General features: G+C 68.8%; 2 protein-coding genes across 2 annotated transcripts; one reads left to right on the top strand and one right to left on the bottom strand.

The window, feature by feature from the left end:
* Positions 1–1015: 1015 nt before the first annotated feature.
* On the top strand, positions 1016–4053 carry LOC132319761 (small ribosomal subunit protein uS3m-like). The gene is made up of 4 exons (XM_059831389.1): positions 1016–1048; positions 1652–1729; positions 1803–1914; positions 3756–4053. The coding sequence occupies exons 1-4, from the start codon at positions 1016–1018 to the stop codon at positions 4037–4039; spliced, it is 507 nt and encodes a 168-aa protein (XP_059687372.1). The 3' UTR covers positions 4040–4053.
* Positions 4054–5348: 1295 nt separating this feature from the next.
* NPC1L1 (NPC1 like intracellular cholesterol transporter 1) lies at positions 5349–18991 on the bottom strand. The gene is given in 20 exon segments (XM_059831493.1): positions 5349–5518; positions 5619–5781; positions 5865–5978; positions 7071–7302; positions 8287–8437; positions 8521–8576; positions 8812–8932; positions 10134–10261; positions 10346–10485; positions 10487–10537; positions 11862–11951; positions 12588–12725; positions 13755–13882; positions 14710–14827; positions 15230–15412; positions 15498–15626; positions 15703–15875; positions 15965–16065; positions 17105–18642; positions 18938–18991. Coding segments are annotated over 20 exon segments (3978 nt in total).
* Between the last annotated feature and the right edge of the window lie 276 nt (positions 18992–19267).

Raw genomic sequence — 19267 nt, 5'->3', positions numbered from 1 at the left:
AACCCCCAGTGTCCCCCGTCACCCCCAGCGCCCCCCAGTACCTCCCAGTACCTCCCAGTACCCCCCGTTACCCCCAGTATCCCCCAGTGCTCCCAGTAACCCCCCAGTACCCCCATTACCTCCCAGTACCCCCCCAGTACCCCCATTACCTCCCAGTGCCCCCATTACCCCCAGTATCCACCAGTTCCCCCAGTAACCCCCAGTGTCCCCCATCCCCCCCAGCGCCCCCCAGTACCTCCCAGTACCTCCCAGTACCCCCCGTTACCCCCAGTATCCCCCAGTGCTCCCAGTAACCCCCCAGTACCCCCATTACCTCCCAGTACCCCCATTACCCCAGTATCCACCAGTTCCCCCAGTAACCCCCAGTGTCCCCCATCACCCCCAGCACCCTCCAGTACCTCCCAGTACCTCCCAGTACCCCCTGTTACCCCCCGTATCCCCCAGTTCCCCCAGTACCCCCCCAGTACCCCCATTACCTCCCAGTGCCCCCATTACCCCCAGTATCCACCAGTCCCCCCAGTAACCCCCAGTGTCCCCCGTCACCCCCAGAGCCCCCCAGTACCTCCCAGTACCTCCCAGTACCCCCCGTTACCCCCCGTATCCCCCAGTGCTCCCCGCACCCCCCAGTACCCCCATTACCTCCCAGTACCCCCATTACTCCCAGTATCCACCAGTTCCCCCAGTAACCCCCAGTGTCCCCCGTCACCCCCAGCGCCCCCCAGTACCTCCCAGTACCTCCCAGTACCCCCCGTTACCCCCAGTATCCCCCAGTGCTCCCAGTAACCCCCCAGTACCCCCATTACCTCCCAGTGCCCCCATTACCCCCAGTATCCACCAGTTCCCCCAGTAACCCCCAGTGTCCCCCATCCCCCCCAGCGCCCCCCAGTACCTCCCAGTACCCCCCGTTACCCCCCGTATCCCCCAGTGCTCCCCGCACCCCCCAGTACCCCCCAGTCCTCCGCCGCGGCCGCCAGCCGCCAGGGGGCGCCGCCGTCCCCCCCCGCCCCGTGCCAAGATGGCGGCGCCCGCGGCTCTCCGGGGGCTGCGGGTGAGGGACGGGCCCGGGGGGGGACAGCGGGGACGGGGGACAGCGGGAATGGGGGACACGGGGATGGGGGACAGCGGGGACGGGGGACAGCGGGAATGGGGGGCAGCGGGAATGGGGGGCACGGGGACAGCGGGGACGGGGGACACCGGTTATAGGGGACCCCAGGGACGGGGGGCGCGGGGGGACACCGGGAATGGGGGGCACCGGGAATGGGGGGCACCGGGAATGGGGGACACGGGGTATGGGGGACCCCAGGGACGGGGGGCACGGGGGGGCACCGGGAATGGGGGGCACCGGGTATGGGGGGCACCGGGACACCGGGAATGGGGGACACCGGGAATGGGGGGCACCGGGTATGGGGGACAGCGGGAATGGGGGGCACCGGGACACCGGGAATGGGGGACACCGGGAATGGGGGACACCGGGGACACCGGCTATGGGGGACACCGGCTGTAGGGGATACAAGGTATGGGGGACCCCAGGTATGGGGGGCACAGGGAGCACAGGGTATAGGGGACACCGGGTATGGGGGGCGCGGGGGCCGAGGCAGGGCACCCCCCCGGCTGCTGGGGGTCCCCGCCGTCCCTCACCCTGTCACCGCAGCTGGCAGCGCCCCGCGGCCGCCCCGTCCCCGTCCCCGACGCCCGCCGGCACCTCCACACCACCCCCGCCTGCCTCAAGGTGAGTCCCGGGGGTGCCCCCTCCCCGCCGCCCCCCCGGGGCCCCCCCGCCTCTGACGCCGCCCTCCCCACAGACGCGGGCGGCGCGGGTGCGCGTGGGCAAAGGGGACAAGCCGGTGACCTACGAGAAGGCGCACGCCCCCCACTACATCGCCCACCGCAAGGGCTGGCTGTCCCTGCACACCGGTGGGTCACCCCACAGCCCCCCCCGGGGCCCGGGGGGCCGTGACGTCGCCATGGGGCCGGGGGCGTGTGGGGCAGGGGGCAGCCATGGGCATCGCAGGGGTGGGGGGTGCGGGATGGGGACGTGGGGCACGAGGGTGTCACGGGGACGGGCTGTAGGGTGTTGTGGGGACAGGGACATGTGGGGCACATGGGCTTCCTTGGGGATGGGCCATGGGGCATCGTGGGGACAGGGACATGTGGGGCATTGGGGGACAGGGACATGTGGGGCACATGGGCATTGTGGAGACAGGGATATGTGGGGCTCACGGGCATCGCTGGGATGGGGTGTGCAGGGATGGGGACACGTGGGGCACGAGGGCATCTGTGGGGATGGGCCATGGGGCATCATGGGGACAGGGACATATGGGGCACATGGGCATCGTGGGGACGGGGCACGTGGGAAGGGTGGGGACAGGGCCATGTGGGGCATCACTGGGATGGGGCGTGCAGGAACGGGGACATGTGGGGCACGAGGGCACTGTGGGGATGGGCCATGGGTCATCATGGGGACAGGGATGTGTAGGGCACATGGGCATCATAGGGACGGGGCATGTGGGAAGGGTGGGGACAGGGCCATGTGGGGCACATGGGAAGGGTGGGGACAGGGACATATGGGGCACATGGGCATCATAGGGATGGGGCATGCGGGAAGGGTGGGGACAGGGCCATGTGGGGCACATGGGCATGGTGGGGACAGGGATATGTGGGGCTCACGGGCATCGCTGGGATGGGGCATGCAGGGACAGGGACACGTGGGGCACGAGGGCACTGTGGGGATGGGCCATGGGGCCTCATGGGGACAGGGATGTGTGGGGCACATGGGCATGGTGGGGACAGGGACATGTGGGGCACATGGGCATGGCAGGGACAGGGCACAGAGGGACAGGGCCATATGGGGCACGAGGGCATCTGTGGGGCTGGGCCATAGGGCATGGTGAGGCCAGGGCAATGTGGGGCACATGGGCGTCACGGAGACGGGGCACATGGCCATGGTGGGGACAGGGCCATGTGGGGCACATGGGCATCATGGGGACAGGGCACATGGGAAGGGTGAGGACAGGGCCATGTGGGGCACATGGCCATGGTGGGGACAGGGACATGTGGGGCATGGCAGGGATGGGGTGTGCAGGGACGGGGCCACATGGGGCACGAGGGCATCTGTGGGGATGGGCCATGGGGCCTCATGGGGACAGGGATGTGTGGGGCACATGGGCATCATGGGGACGGGGCACATGGGAAGGGTGGGGACAGGGACATATGGGGCACATGGGCATCATAGGGATGGGGCATGCGGGAAGGGTGGGGACAGGGCCATGTGGGGCACATGGGAAGGGTGGGGACAGGGCCATGTGGGGCACATGGGCATCATAGGGACGGGGCACATGGGAAGGGTGGGGACAGGGCCATGTGGGGCACATGGGAAGGGTGGGGACAGGGACATATGGGGCACATGGGAAGGGTGGGGACAGGGACATATGGGGCACATGGGCATCATAGGGACGGGGCACATGGGAAGGGTGGGGACAGGGCCATGTGGGGCACATGGGAAGGGTGGGGACAGGGACATATGGGGCACATGGGCATCATAGGGACGGGGCACATGGGAAGGGTGGGGACAGGGCCATGTGGGGCACATGGGCATGGTGGGGACAGGGCCACATGGGGCACGAGGGCACTGTGGGGCCGGGCCACAGGGCACGCTGGGACCAGGGCCGCGTGGGGCGGGCAGAGGGGCGCGGTGGGGCCAGCGTCACCCGGCGCAGCGGTGGCGGTGCCGACGCCGACCCTCCCGCTGCCCGCAGGGAACCTGGCCGGCGAGGCGGGCGCGGCGGAGCGGGCGGTGGAGGACGCCTTCCTGCGCCGCTTCCTCTACGGCACCTTCCCCGGCGTCCTGGCGGACGAGGCCGTGCTGAAGCGCCGCGCCAACCTGCTGGTGGTCTGCGCCGTGCTGGCGCGGGGCCTGGCGCCCGCCAAGCTCTACTTCCTGGTGGGCTACGCCGAGACCCTCCTGGCCCGCTTCTACAAGTGCCCCGTGCGCCTGGAGCTGCAGATGGTGCCCGCCCCGCTGCCCTACAAGTACCTCTAGTGCCCCCCAGGTGGGGGGGAATAAAGCGGGGCTCTCTGCACACCCTGCCCCGCCTGTGGGGCTGGGAGGGTTTGGGGGGCCCCCCGGCGCCGTGGGGTCCTGGTCGCGCTGTGCCCCGAATGGCTCCGTCCCTGTGGTGCCCCTGTGCCCCACATGTCCCTGTCCCCACAGTGTCCACGTGCCCCATGAGGCCCTGGCCCTGCGATGCTCCTGTGCCCCACATGTCCCTGTCCCCACGGTGTCCACGTGCCCCAAAGGGCCCTGGCCCTGTGATGCTCCTGTGCCCCACACAGCCCCAGCATTGTGATGCCCCTCTGCCCCACATGTCGCTGTCCCCACAGTGTCCACGTGCCCCATGGGGCCCTGGCCCTGTGATGCCCCTGTGCCCCACACAGCCCCAGCGTTGTGATGCCCCTCTGCCCCACATGTCGCTGTCCCCACAGTGTCCACGTGCCCCATAGGGCCCTGGCCCTGTGATGCCCCTGTGCCCCACACAGCCCCAGCGTTGTGATGCTCCTGTGCCCCACATGTCTCTGTTCCCACAGTGTCCACGTGCCCCGTGGGGCCCTGTCCCTTCAATGTCCCAGTGCCCCACACAGCCCCAGCATTGTGGTGCCCCTGTGCCCCATGGGGCCCCATCCCTGTGGTGCCCCTGTGCCCCACCTGTCCCTGTCCCCATGTGCCCCATAGGGCCCTGGCCCCGTGATGCCCGTGTGCCCCATGTGGCCTTGTCCCTCTGTGCCCCATCGCTGCCGTTCCCATGTGCCCCACATGTCCTTGTCCCCTATGACCCACACAGCCCCAGCCTTGCGGTGCCCATGTGCCCCACATCTTCCTGTCCCCGTGATGCCCGTGTGCCCCATGGGACCCTGTCCCACGGTGCCCTTGTGCCCCACGTGGCCCTGTCCCCATGATGTTCAAGAGCCCCACACATCCCTGTCCCTGCAGTGCCCTTGTGCCCCACATGGCCCCATCCCCACGACGCCTCTGTGCCCCACGTGGCCCTGTCCCTGTGATGCCCGTGTGCCCCACAGGGCTCTGCCCCACAGCGCCCAGTGCCTTGTCGCCCCCGTCCCCTCGTGCCCCATATGTCCCCATCCCCGTGGTGCCCGCCTGCCCCACACGTCCTGTCCCCGTGTCCCCGTCCCCGCACAGACCCCGTGACGCTTCAGAGCCGAGATGCAGTTTCTGTATAAGGTGCCCCCGGCCCGGCCCAGTCAAACCCAGTCCCGAATCTGAGAAAACCAGTTTAAATACGACAGCAGTAGAAAAAGCGGTGGCGGGGGGGGGCGGTGAGGGGCAGCGGGGCTCAGCCCTGCCCGGGGACCCTCGCCTTGTCCTTGTCCTTGTCCTTGTCCTTGTCCTTGTCCTCGAAGCAGGGGTTGCCGAGGGCCAGCCCCGCGCCCTGCTCCACGCCGGCCACCGTGTCCCCCGCCGTGTCCCCCGCCGTGTCCCCCGCCGGCGCCCGCGGGCTGGGTCCTGCGGGGACGATGGGGGACAGTGCCAGGCTGCCGTCGCCCTCCCGGGGGGGCCGTGGGGCACAGGGCACCGTCCCCGGGGGGGGACAGGGGGGTCGTACCCACGTAGCTGAGGAGGACGGGGAGGAAGAGGAGGCCGTGGGCCAGTCCCACCAGGGTGATGATGAGGTTGAGGCGGAAGAAGAAGATCTGGATGAGCTGCGCCTTGGCGAAGGCCAGCACCACGACGCCGGGCAGGTTGGTCATGGCCACCCCGGCCACCACCTGCGCCCGGGACGGGGTCAGTGACAGCCGGGTCGCCCCGTCCCGCCCGGCCCCGCGGCCCTCGCCCCCCGTCCCGTGCCCACCTTGCTGCCCATGTTGACGGTGGCCTCGGCGGCCCGTCGCACCCGGCCGGGCTCCGTGCTGTGGGCGAAGGCGCAGGTGAGGTGGGACACGAACTCCACTGAGATGCCCACGGCCTGCGGGGACGGGCTGTCACCCAGGGGCACCCATGGGTGCTCCGCTGGGCTGGCACGGCGGGCTGCCCACGGGCGGGCAGGGCTGGCGGGTGTCCCCGTGCCACCCCCCGTGTCCCAGGTCCCTCTGCCACCCCCTGGACCCCCAAAGCCACCCCACGTGCCCCAAATCTCCGTCCCACCCCACGCGCCCCATGTCCCTGTGCCACCTCGTGTGACCCAGACCCCCCTGTCCCCTTGCGAGCCCTGTGCCATGCTGCACGTCCCCGTGCCACCCTGCCACCCTACGTGTCCCCGTCCCGGGTGCTGCCCCACACGCCCCAGACTGCTCCGTCCCCATGTCACCCTGCACGTCCCAGGCCCCTCTGCCACCTCCTGTACCCCCTAAAGCCACCCCATGTGCCACCCCGTGTGCCCCAAACCCCCGTGCCAACCTGCGTATCCTCGTGCCACCCCACACGCCCCTCTGCCATCGTACATGTCCCAGTCCCCTGTGCCACCCTGCGTGCCCCAGGCTGCTCTGTCCCCATGTCACCTTCTGCATCCCGTGTTCTTCTGCCACCTCCTGTGCCCCCCAAAACCACCCCATGTGCCCCAAATCCCCGTGCCACCGCACGTGCCCCAGGTCCCTGTGCCACCCCGCGTGTCCCAAGTCCCCGTACCCCCTCGCAAGCCCCTGTGCCAACCTTGTCCCCATGCCCGTGCCACCCCACGTGCCCCTCTGCCACCCGACGTCTCCCAGTCCCCTGTGCCACCCTGCACGCCCCAGGCTGCTCTGTCCCCACGTCACCCTGTGCATCCCACGTCCTTCTGCCACCTCCTGTACCCCCAAGCCACCCCACATGCCCCATGTCCCTTTGCCACCCTGCACATCCGAAGTCCCTGTGCCCTTTTGTGAGCCCCGTGCCAACCTGCATGTCCCCGTGCCCACACCGCCTGCCACCCTACGTGTCCCCGTCCCGGGTGCTGCCCCGCACGCCCCAGGCTGCTCTGTCCCCACGTCACCCTGCACGTCCCACGCCCCTCTGCCACCTCCTGTACCCCCAAGCCCCGCCATGTGCCCCATGTCCCTGTGCCACCCCATGTGCCCCGCACCGCGACGAGGTTGATGAGGGCCACGGCGTTGTAGGGGACGTCCCAGAGGGCCATGGCACCCACGGTGTCCACCAGGATCATGGCGATGGTGAGGAGGGTGACGGCGCTGGAGCGCAGGTCCATGCCCAGCAGCAGGAAGGAGACGCCGAAGGTGGGCACCAGGCAGAGCGCCAGCGTGATGACACCCTCGGCCACCACCGTCAGGTACTGCTCGTAGTAGACGTAGGTCACCCTGCCGGGGAGCGTCACCGCCGCTGGCACCCCAACGTGGGCACCGCGCACCCGTGCCGACCCCCGGCTGGGCACCCTGACCTGGGACCCGCACTGACCCCTGACTGGGGCACCCACACCGCCCCCAGCCCTGAACTGGGCACCCGTGTTAACCCCCAGCAAGGCACCGGGGTGCCCACGCTGACCCTGGCCCAGCACCCCTAATGGGGGCACCCGCTTCTGACCCCTAACAGGGCACTGGGGCACCCCCAGCACCCGCTTCTGACCCCTAACAGGGCACTGGGGCACCCACAGCACCCCACGCTGGGCACCCTGACCCAGCACCCACTTCTGACCCCTAACAGGGCACTGGGGCACCCCCAGCACCCACTTCTGACCCCTAACGAGGCATCAGAGCACCCACAGCACCCCAGGCTGGGCACCCTGACCCACCACCCACTTCTGACCCCTATCAAGGCAATGGGGCAGCCTCAGCACCCCACGCTGGGCACCCTGACCCAGTACTCACTTCTGACCCCTATCAGGGCACTGGGGCACCCCCAGGACCCACTTCTGACCCCTAACCAGGCATCAGAGCACCCACAGCACCCCAGGCTGGGCACCCTGACCCAGCACCCACTTCTGACCCCTATCAGGGCACTGGGGCACCCCCAGCACCCACTTCCGACCCCTAACCAGGCATCAGAGCACCCACAGCACCCCAGGCTGGGCACCCTGACCCAGCACCCACTTCTGACCCCTAACCAGGCATCAGAGCACCCACAGCACCCCAGGCTGGGCACCCTGACCCAGCACCCACTTCTGACCCCTATCAGGGCACTGGGGTACCCCCAGCACCCACTTCTGACCCCTAACCAGGCATCAGAGCACCCACAGCACCCTGGGCTGGGCACCCTGACCTGGCACCCACATCTGACCCCTAACCAGGCACTGGGGCACCCCCAGCACCCCGTGCTGAGCACCCCGACCCGCGGCGGGTGCTTACGTGTAGGGGAAGACTCGGAAGTCGGGGTGGGTGCCGGGCACCCGGCGCAGGGTGGCGGTGATCTCCTCGGCCAGGGCGCGGGCAGCCCGCAGCGCCGCCGTGTACTCCTGCGAGGTGCGCAGCGGGCGCTGGTACGCCATGAAGCGGGAGGCTGCCGGAGATGGGGAGGGAAGGGGGGGGTCAGCCGGGCACCCTAGGGTGCCCCCCCACCCTGCGTCACCCACCTGCACTCACCCAGGATGGTGCCGTTGGCATCCATGCTGACCGCAGTGTCGTAGGCGCCCAGACCGCTGCGGGGAGGGGGCAAGGGGTGAGGGGGGCACCCGTGGCCATGGGGAGGGGGCGCGCAGAGCGTGGGTGCTGGGGGGGCACCCAGTGGGTGCCCATGCGCCCACACTGATGCCCACTTACGTGCGTGTGCCCACGTGCATGTGCGTGCCCGCCGTGGACGTGTGTTGCCCCCCCATTGCCGGTGCCCCCCGCGGGTGCCCCCCACCGGGTGCCCCCACCCCAGGTGGCACCTACCCCTTGGCGCACTGCAGGGTGGGGCGGTCATGGAGGAACCAGGGCAGGAACCGCTCGAACTCCTCCACCGTTGGGCGCCGCGTGGCGTTCAGGCACTGCCCCCCGAGGCAGCTGGGGTCACCTGTGGGTGCGGCCGTGCTCAGCACCCCGGGGGCACCCACTGGGGACCCAGCGGTCTCCCCGTAGACCCCCAAGGGACACCACAACAGACACCCAATGGACACCACGGCACGCAACCAGGGGACCCCATGGCACCCCAGTAGGCACTCAACGCACAGCCAATGGCATTCAGTGGGCACCATGGTGGGCACCCAGTGGGCAACTAATTGGCACCATGGCAAGCACCCAATGGGCACCCAACGGGAATACAACAGGCACCCAATGGTACTCAATGGGATCCCAAAGGTGTCCCAATGGGACCCATGGTGGGTATCCAATGGGCACCGTCACAGGCACCCAATGGACACCCAAGGGGATCCCAACGGGCACCCAATGGGCATCACGGTGTCCACCCAATGGGCACCCAACATATGTCCAATGACCTACACAATGGGGACCTTATGTGCACCCAAACAGCCACCATGGTGGGCACCCAGCGTACAACCAATGGCCACCGTGGTGGACACCCAGTGGTCACCACGGTGTAGACCTCATGTGCACCCAATGGCCACCATGGTGGGTGCCCAATGTACACCCAATGGCCACCGTGGTGGACACCCAACATACACCCAATGGCCACCACGGTGTAGACCTCATGTACACCCAACAGCCGCCATGGTGGGCATCCAGCGTACACCCAATGGCCACCATGATGGACACCCAACTTACACCCAACAGCTACCATGGTGTAGCCCTCATGTGCACCCAACAGCCACCATGATGGGCACCCAGTGTACACCCAATGGCCACCATGGTGGACGCCCAACGTACACCCAAGGGCCACCATGGTGGTCACCCAGTGTACACCCAAGGGCCACCATGGTGGACGCCCAATGTACACCCAACGGCCGCCATGATGGGCACCCAGTGTACACCCAATGGCCAACATGGTGGACACCCAACATACACCCAATGGCCACCATGGTGTATACCTCATGTGCACCCAATGGCCACCACAGTGTAGACCTCATGGGCACCCAATGGCCACCATGGTGGTCATCCAGTGTACACTCAACGGCCACAATGGTGGACGCCCAACGTACACCCAAGGGCCACCATGGTGTAGACCTCCTGTGCCCCCCAGTGGCCACCACAGTGTAGACCTCGTGTGCCACAACGGCCCCCCCACGGCATCACCCCCCAACGCCCCGGTGCCCACTCACTGCTGGTGGAAGGACAGAACTCCCCGGTGAGGTTGCCGGTTTTGTGGATGCGGCAGCAGCGGCCGGTGGGGTTGAGCCAGTCGAGGAAATCGTCCACCCAGGAGGTGGCGGGGATGGCGAGGTAGGACCTGGGCAGGGGCAGGGCTGGCAGGAGGCTGGCGGGACTGTGCCCGTCCCCGCGCCCCCCCGCAGCCCCTCTGCAGCCCACTCACACGTTGGGGAAGCGCGTGGCGTACTGGATGGTGTGGGTGAGGGAGTCGGCGGCGCAGCCGGCGCTGGAGCAGATGCCGTTGGTGCCGGCCGGGGAGGAGAAGTTGTAGCCGCCGGTGGTGACGAAGTAGGTGGGCACCCCCCACCGCCAGGTACCGGTTCAGCGCGGCGAAGTACTGCAGCATGTAGGAGTCCTGGTTGGGGGGCACCCGCCCCCTGTCAGCCAGGGCGTGGGCACCCACCCAGGGCACCCATAGGGTCCCGGTGGTCGCCAGATGGGGTGACACCAGCCCCATGCGTCCCTGTATAGGGCCGTGCCGCCCCCCCACACCGTGCATCCCCATATGGGGCCATGTCAGGTGTGTGGTGGCCGTGCTGTGCCCGTACGGGGCCGCGCCATCCCCGTGCTGGCCCTATACGGGGCTGTGCTGGCCCCATAGGGGCCACCCCATCCCTGTGCTGGCCCTATATAGGGCCATACTGTCCCTGTAGGGACCATACCACCCCTGTGCATCCCTATGTGTTCCCGTATGGGGCCAAGTCAGCCCCATATGGGGCCACGCTGTGCACATATGGCCCCGTATGCAGCTACGCTGTGCCCATGCTGTCCCCATAAGGGACCACTCCATCCCTGTGCTGGCCCTATATAGGGCCATCCTGTCCCTGTAGGGACCATACCACCCCTGTGCAACCCTATGCATTCCCATATGGGGCCATGTCAGCCCCATATGGGGCCACACTATGGACATACGGCCTCATATGCGGCTACGCTGTGCCCATGCTGTCCCCATAAGGGACCACCCCATCCCTGTGCTGGCCCTATATAGGGCCATACTGTCCCTGTAGGGACCATACCACCCCTGTGCAACCCTATGCATTCCTGTACAGGGCCGTGTCAGCCTCATATGGGGCCATGTCAGCCCCATATGGGGCCACACTATGGATATATGGCCCCGTATGCAGCTATGCTGTGCCCATGCTGTCCCCATAAGGGGCCACCCCATCCCTGTGCTGGCCCTATATAGGGCCATCCTGTCCCTGTAGGGACCATACCACCCCTGTGCAACCCTGTGCGTTCCCATATGGGGCCATGTCAGCCCCATATGGGGCCACACTATGGACATATGGCCTTGTATGCAGCTACGTTGTGCCCATGCTGTCCATATAAAGGGCCACCCCATCCCTGTGCTGGCCCTATATAGGGCCATACTGTCCCTGTAGGGACCACACCACCCCTGTGCATCCCCATACAGGACCATGCCATCCTATAAGGTATCGCGCTGTCCCTATACAGGGCCACTCTGTCCCTATACAGGGCCATACTGTCCCTGTGCTTCCCTGGAGGGACCACCCCCCCATGTCCCCCCATACGGGGCCATGTCGTGCCCATACGGGGCCGTACTCCCCCCAGCCATAGGAGCCATACCCCCCCCTGCACCCCCATGTGGGGCCACGCTCTCCCCGGGTGTCCCCCCCCGGGTGCCCCATGTCCCCCTGCCCCCGGGGGGTGCCCCCCACCTTGGGCATGGCGAGCTCCTGGTCCAGCCCCACGGGCACCTGCAGCGTGAGGTAGAGCCCGGCGCAGGCGAGGAAGAGGAAGAGCAGCACCTGCCAATGGCACACACCCCCCCACCGTGAGGGGACCCCCCCAGAGCCCCCCAAACCCCCTCGCGACACCGCTACGTCCCCCCCTGAAACCTCCTGGACCCTTCCAGAGGCCACCACCCCGCCATGTCCCATGGCCCCCCCCCCTCCATGTCCCCACACCCCATGTCCTGTCCCCCCCCAGTCCCCCCATGTCCCCCCCCCCCCACCTCCCAGGACCCCCCAGACACCCCCACCCTACACCTGACACCCCCCCCAACCCCCAGGAACCCTGACACCCCCCATTGCCCCCCCCAGCCCCCCCATACCCTCTGACCCCCAGAACCCTGACACCCCCATTGCCCCCCCCCAGCCCCCCCACACCCCCTGACCCCCAGGAACCCTGACACCCCCAATCCCCCCCCAGCCCCCCCACACCCCCTGACCCCCAGGAACCCTGACACCCCCATTCCCCCCCCAGCCCCCCCACACCCCCTGACCCCCAGAAACCCTGCCACCCCCATTGCCCCCCCCCCCCCAGCCCCCCCACACCCCCTGACCCCCAGGAACCCTGACACCCCCATTGCCCCCCCCCAACCCCCCCACACCCCCTGACCCCCAGGAACCCTGACACCCCCAATCCCCCCCCGGCCCCCTCACCACGGCGGGGCGCGCCAGGCGGTGCAGCAGCAGAGGGGTGTAGTAGCGGTGCAGCAGCGGGCGCAGCAGACGGGCACCCCGCCCCGCGGGACCCCCCTTGCCCACCCCGCAGCAGCAGCAGATGTCGAAGCGGGCGGCCTGCGGGCAGCACCGGGCTGGCACCCATCCTGGCACGGCCCCCCACCCGCTGCCGGGGTGCCCCCTGCCCACCCCGGTGTCCCCGGGTGCCCCATGCCAACCCCAAAGGCCCTTGGGCACACGGGCGCCCCGTGCCCATCCGGGGCACCCCAAGGACTTTGGGCATCCGTGGGCACCCTGCACCCACCCTGTAGCCACACCTGGGCACCCTCCTGCCCGTGGGCACCCTACGGCACAGAGGCACCCCATGGGCACCCCATACCCACCCTGGGGACTCTAATGTCACCCCATGCCACTCCCAGACGCCCTCATACCCACAGGTACCCCATACCCATCCTGGGCATCCTCATTCCCGTGGGCACCCCGTGCCCACCCGCAGCACCCTTGAGCGCCAGGGGCACCCCGTGACCGCTGTGGGACCACCTGGGCACCCTCCGGCACAGAAACACCCCACGGACACCCCAGACCCACCCTGGGCACCCCACGCCCACCCTGGGGACCTTAATGTCCACGGGCACCCCAAGCCAGCCCCAGACACCCTCATGCCCACCCTGGGCACCTTCATACCCACAGGCACCCCATGCCCACTTTGGTCACCCTGTGCCCACCCTGGGCACCCTCATGCCCATGGGCACCCCAGACCCACCCTGGGCACCCTGTGCCTGCCCTGTGCCCACCCTGGGCACCCTCATACCCACCGGTACCCCATGCCCACCCTGGGCACCCTCATGCCCATGGGCACCCAATGCCCACCCTGTGCCCACCCTGGGCACCCTCATACCCACGGGCACCCCGTGCCCACCCTGAGCACCCTCACGCCCATGGGCACCCCATGCCCACCCTGGGCACCCTCGTTCCCATGGGCACCCTGTGCCCACCTTGTGCCCACCCTGGGCACCCTCATACCCACGGGCACCCCGTGCCCACCCTGGGCACCCCACACCCATCATGGGACCACCTGGGCACCCTCCCACCCGGGGTCCCCCGGTGCCCACCCTGCGCCCACCCTCCCGTGCGTGGGCACCCTACCTCCTGCCGCCGGGCATCGAGTGCCAACAGGGCGACGAACCCCGACATCTGGAGGAGGAAGTCGAAGGCGATGGCCACGGCGGCCGTGAGGGCGAAGGTGCGGACGGCGGGCATGGAGGAGAGGGCGCCTGCGGGCACCCGGCGTCAGCGCCCCCCGCGCCGTACCCGCCCCGTGCACCCACACCCGCTGCACCCACTGGGTGCAACGCTGCCCGCGGGTGCACCGTGCCTGCTGCGTGTGCCCTGTCCCTGTGCCCCCCGTGTCCTTGTGCCCCCCGTGCCGCCTGTGTCCCCCATGTCCTTGTGCCCACACTGTGCCCCCTGTGTCCTCCCGTCCCTGTGCCCACCCTCTGCCCCTCGTGCCCCCCCATGTCCCTGCACCCCCTGTGCCCCACATGTCCCCCATGCCCATGTGCCCACTCTGTGCCCCCCCGTGCCCCTGTGCTCACCCTGTGCCCCCATGTCCCCCATGTCCTTATGCCCACACTGTGTCCCCTGTGTCCCCCATGTCCCTGTGCCCACCCTGTGCCCTGTGTCCCTTGTGCCCCCCATGTCCCTGCACCCCCTGTGCCCCCCATGCCCATGTGCCCACCCTGTGCCCCTTGTGACCCTGTGCCCACCCCGTGCCCCCATGTCCCCCATGTCCTTATGCCCACACTGTGTCCCCTGTGTCCTCCGTGTCCCTGTGCCCACCCTCTGCCCCCCATGTCCCCTCTGTCCCTGTGCCCCCCATGTCTCTGTACCCTCCCTGTGCCCCCTGTGTCCCTCATGCCCCCCATGTCCCTGTACCCCCCTGCCCCACCATGTCCCCCATGCCCATGTGCCCACCCTGTGCCCCCCATGCCCCCCGTGCCCCACATGCCCCCCGTGCCCCCTGTGCCCCCCATGCCCCCCGTGCCCCACATGCCCCCCGTGCCCCCCATGCCCCCCTGTGCCCCCCCGTGCCTGGGCTCACCCAGGAAGAAGCAGATGACCTCGGAGAGGCTGCAGAGCAGCATGCTGGGTGCCACCTGCGCCAGCACCCGCCCGATGTGCTGCTCCCGCGTCTCGCCCGGCTCCCGCTGCGACTGCTGCTGGCCGGGGTGGTGAGGAGGGGGCGCCCGCCGTGGGTGCACCCACCCCAGGGACCCCACACAGGCACCCACCGCCCAGCCTGGGGGTGCTGCCAGATGCACAGCGGGGGCCCGCGTGCCCCATGGGGACCCCTGTCCCCAAAAGTGTCCCCATGCCCCTGTGCCCCACAGGGACCCCTATTGCCCACAGGTGCCCCCTGCCCCATGGGGACCCCTGTCCCCAAAGGTGTCCCCGTGCCCCTGTGCCCCACAGGGACACCCATTGCCCACAGGTGTCCTGTGCCCCATGGGGACCCCTGTCCCCAAAGGTGTCCCCGTGCCCCACAGGGACACCCATTGCCCACAGGTGCCCTGTGCCCCATGGGGACCCCTGTCCCCAAAGGTGTCCCCGTGCCCACCGACCTGGTACTCCTGCACGAAGATAAAGATGTTGTCTGCACCCACAGCGAGGACGAGGAAGGGCACGACCTCGAGGATGATGAGGGACGACGGCAACCCCAGCAGCGCCAGCAACCCCATGGAGGCGAAGACGGCGCCCAACACCACGGCAATACCCCCCAGCGCCAACGTCACCTTCGACTCCACCTGCAACGGGGTGGGGACCACCTCCTTAGCACCCGGCGGGGCACCCTAGGGTGCTGGCATCACCCTGACCCCCCCCGGCGCATACCAGGACGCGGCGCCAGGCCGTGTACTCGCCCAGCGCCAGGGCGATGTAGATGAAGACCACGAGGTAGCTGACGGCGAAGACGGGGATGTCCTCCCCGGTGGTGCGGTTGATCTCGTCCTCCAGCGAGCGCTGCCGGAAAGGAGACGGGTGAGAGGGTGCTGAGCACCCTAGGGTGCTCCCCTCACCCAGCCGGTGGGTGCTTCACCTCGGCCATGAAGACGACGGAGAGGTTGGGGCTGTGGGTGCGCTGGAAGTCGCCCACCACCTCGAGGAAGCGGCGCTCCCAGCTCAGCACCCACTCGTGGCGGGGGTCATCGTGGGGGAAGTTGTTGAGGGAGTAGGTGACGATCAGCGCCTCCGCCTCCGTGTACTCGGAGCCTGCGGGGACAGCGGGTGACACCCCCCGGGGTGACGCCACCCCCGTGGGTGACATCCCACCCGCCGTGCCCAGCCGTCCCGGCGCTTACCGGGGTAACCGCCGAAGGCGATGTAGGGGAAGACGGGGCCGCCGTACTCGGCCATGCAGCTCAGCTCCAGCGCCGTGATGTCCTTGAAGGAGAGCGGGGAGCTGGTGGGGACACGGCGCCGGGTGAGCGGGGGGCTGCGCCCACCCCGGCACCCACCCCGGCGCCCGCCGACCCCGCTGTGGTACCCCGCCGGCAGCGTGCCGTGGTGGGTGTCCCAGAGGTGGCACCCTGGGCGCGGGTAGCACCCGGACCCCGCAGCCCAGACGGGGGGCACCGTGCCGTGCTCAGCACCCTGACCCCGTGGGCACCCCACAGATATCGCCCCAACCCCACAACCTGGCACCCCACAGGCACTGTACTGTGCCCAGCACCCTATGGCCATCACCCTGACCCCACAGCCCAGCACCCCATGGGCACCATGCCATATTGGGCACCCCACAGATATCACCCCAGCCCCACAGGCACCGTGCCGTGCCCAGCACCCTGATCCTGCGGGCACCATGCCGTGCTGGGCACCCCGCAGATATCGCCCCAACCCCACAGCTCAGCACCCTATGGGCACTGTGCCTTGCTGCCTACCCCATAGATAGCACCCCAGCCCCACCACCTATCGCCCCACAGGCACCGTGCCATGCCCAGCACCCTGCAGGCAGCACCCTGACCCCATGGGCACCATGCCGTGCTGGGCACCCCATAGATTATCACCACAGCCCCACAGCCCAGCACCCCATGGGCACCTTGCTATGCCCAGCACCCTGCAGGCATCACCCTGACCCCACAGCCCAGCACCCCATGTGCACCATGCCACGCTGGGCACCCCACAGATATCACCCCAGCCCCACAACCTGGCACCCCATGGGCACTGTACCGTGCCCAGCACCCTATGGCCATCACCCTGACCCCACAGCCCAGCACCCCATGGGCACCATGCCATGCCCAGCACCCTGCGGGCATCACCCTGATGCCACAAGCACCGTGCCATAGGTAGCACCCCAGCCCCAAAGCTCAGCACCCTATGGGAGCTGTGCCATGCCCATCACCCTGACCTCACAGCCCACAGGCACCACCCCACACCCAGCACCCTACATCCATCCCCCCGACCCCGCGGCCCCCACCCCGTCCCAGGGGAGCGGCACCCACTTGACGCAGTAGATGAGGTGGTCGCGCCAGTCGACGGTGCCCGTCTCCTTGCCTTCCGTCTGGGTGGCCGTCATGGCCAGGCGGGTGCCGTTGTTCTGGAAGTACTGGGTGACGCTGTTGACGCAGCAGTCCCCCAGCCCGGGTGCCGTGGGGTTGAGGGGGGCGTAGCAGACGTCGCTCAGCGTCACATTCCTGCCCGACACCGGTGCCCACACCGTGACGGCCGCCAGCTGCTCCTGCAGCTCCAGCAGCGCCCGCAGCACCTCCTCCGACAGCACCCCGCTGAAGTTTTTGGCACCCAACACCACCGACTCGTAGCCGGAGCTGGGCCGGCCCGGCGCCGTCACGATCACCTGGTTGGTGCGGAGGAACGGACCGAAGTGTTGGTCGTAAAAGGCTTTTTCTTGCCGGGCACGGCTGCCCGGCGCCGACCACAGCTCCACCGGATCGGTGGTGAGACGGAGGGTAACCAAACCAGCCGATAAACCGCCGGCCAGCACCGCCGCCATCGCCAGCACCGTCACGGGGTGCCCGGCCACCAGCGTGCCCCACCAGCGGAAAGCCCTCGCCAGGATGCGGTGGCTGGCATCACCCAGGTGTGCCGAGCAGCCGGTGGCACGCGCCGGTGCCGGCCGCGGCACGGTGTCCTCCTTGGACCGTCGGCGCCGGCACAGCAAGGTGACGATGAAGATGAGGGCGAGGAGGCCGAAGAGCAACCCGCAGAGGACCAAGGCGCCGTCGGCATTGCCCAGGCGGAAGGGGGGCGGCGGGTCGGGAGGGGCGATCACCGGCGGGCAGGATTCGGCGCAGTCCTGGCAAGAGCAAGGCTGCTCCTGGGCGCTGAGAGCCTGGTTGCAGCGCCAGGCCTGCCCGCCCAGCGGCACGACGGCATCGCCGGGCTGCGTGCCGTTGGGCACCAGCTGGAAGTCGATCTGCAGCGGCGCCAAGCCGTTGTTTTTATCCCCTTGGAAATCCAACCAGCGCTGGGTGGTGCAGAGCCGGGCGCCGTAACGCCCGCACATGGTATCGATGGCGTAACCGCCGGTAGCCGGTAACCGGACGCCCCGGCAAGAGGCGAAAGAGGCGTCGGCGAAATCCTGCTGGTAAAAACATTGGTACTCCACGACGGCGAGCTGGGGCCTCCCCTGCGGCGTGGTGCGGTTGACGATGCGGGTGACGTTGGTGAAGAGGCTCTGGTCGGGGCTGCAGATGTTGTTGCAGTAAAGATTGGCGAAATTCCTGGCACACGCCGGGCAGCGGGAGAGGACGGTGCCGGAGAGGGCCACGCTGAGCTGGAGGGCACCGAGCTGTGCCAAGGAGCAGCAAACCCGCGTCGTCTCGTTGTCCCCCCGCACCAGCTCAGGGCAGACGGTGCGGAGCAGCGCCAGCAGCACGCCCTTGGCCGCCCGCGCCGGCGTGTTGGAGAGGCAGGGCACCTTGGAGGGCACCAGCGAGACGTTCACCTCTGGGTTGCGACCGCATTCCCCGTAGAAGGCGCAGTAACCAGCACGGTGGATGGGAGTCAGCGTCGGCGTGGCCTGTGGCGGTTGCGGCAGGGGGATTGGTGCGCGGCACCGCATCCCGTGGGGCATGACACCCAACTCTTCCAAACGGCACCCGATGAGCACCGCGATGCGGTCCCCCCATCTCTGCCACCCCCAGCCCCTCCGAATGGCACCCGATGGGCACCGTGCCGGCGTCCCCCAGCTCTGCCGCACCCAGCCCGTCTAAGCCTCACCCCACGGGCACCGCTGTGGCTTTGCCACCGGCGGGCACCGCATCCCAGCCCCCGGCACCCCTCTGCCTCAGCCATGCCAATCCCCAGACACCTACCAGCGCCAGGAGGGCGCCCAGCACCGCGCCGGCCAGCGCGACGGACCCCGCCATCCTGGGCAAAAGGGTGCCGCCGGCTTCGCCCGGCTCCTATAAGACCCCGTACACCCTGGGCGGTTGCCTACCGCCGGTGAGGTCTTCTGGCCTGACGGCGCTGAAGCCAATCAGCCCTCGCCGGAGCTGTAAAGCCCTTGTGATCATTAACCCCGATCGATAGCCGCTGCCAGCCGACACATCCCTGCCGGGGAGGTGCCCGGGTGCCCCCCTGCCCGAGGTGGGGGCACCCCGCTTCCCCGGCAGAGCCATTTTGGGGCAAAAAAGGGGGAAGTT

Source organism: Gavia stellata, chromosome 31 (assembly GCF_030936135.1).
Source record: "Gavia stellata isolate bGavSte3 chromosome 31, bGavSte3.hap2, whole genome shotgun sequence".
Classification (NCBI taxonomy): domain Eukaryota; kingdom Metazoa; phylum Chordata; class Aves; order Gaviiformes; family Gaviidae; genus Gavia; species Gavia stellata.
The sequence above is the reverse complement of the archived record's forward strand: the minus strand, read 5'-3'. Positions and strand labels throughout refer to the sequence as shown.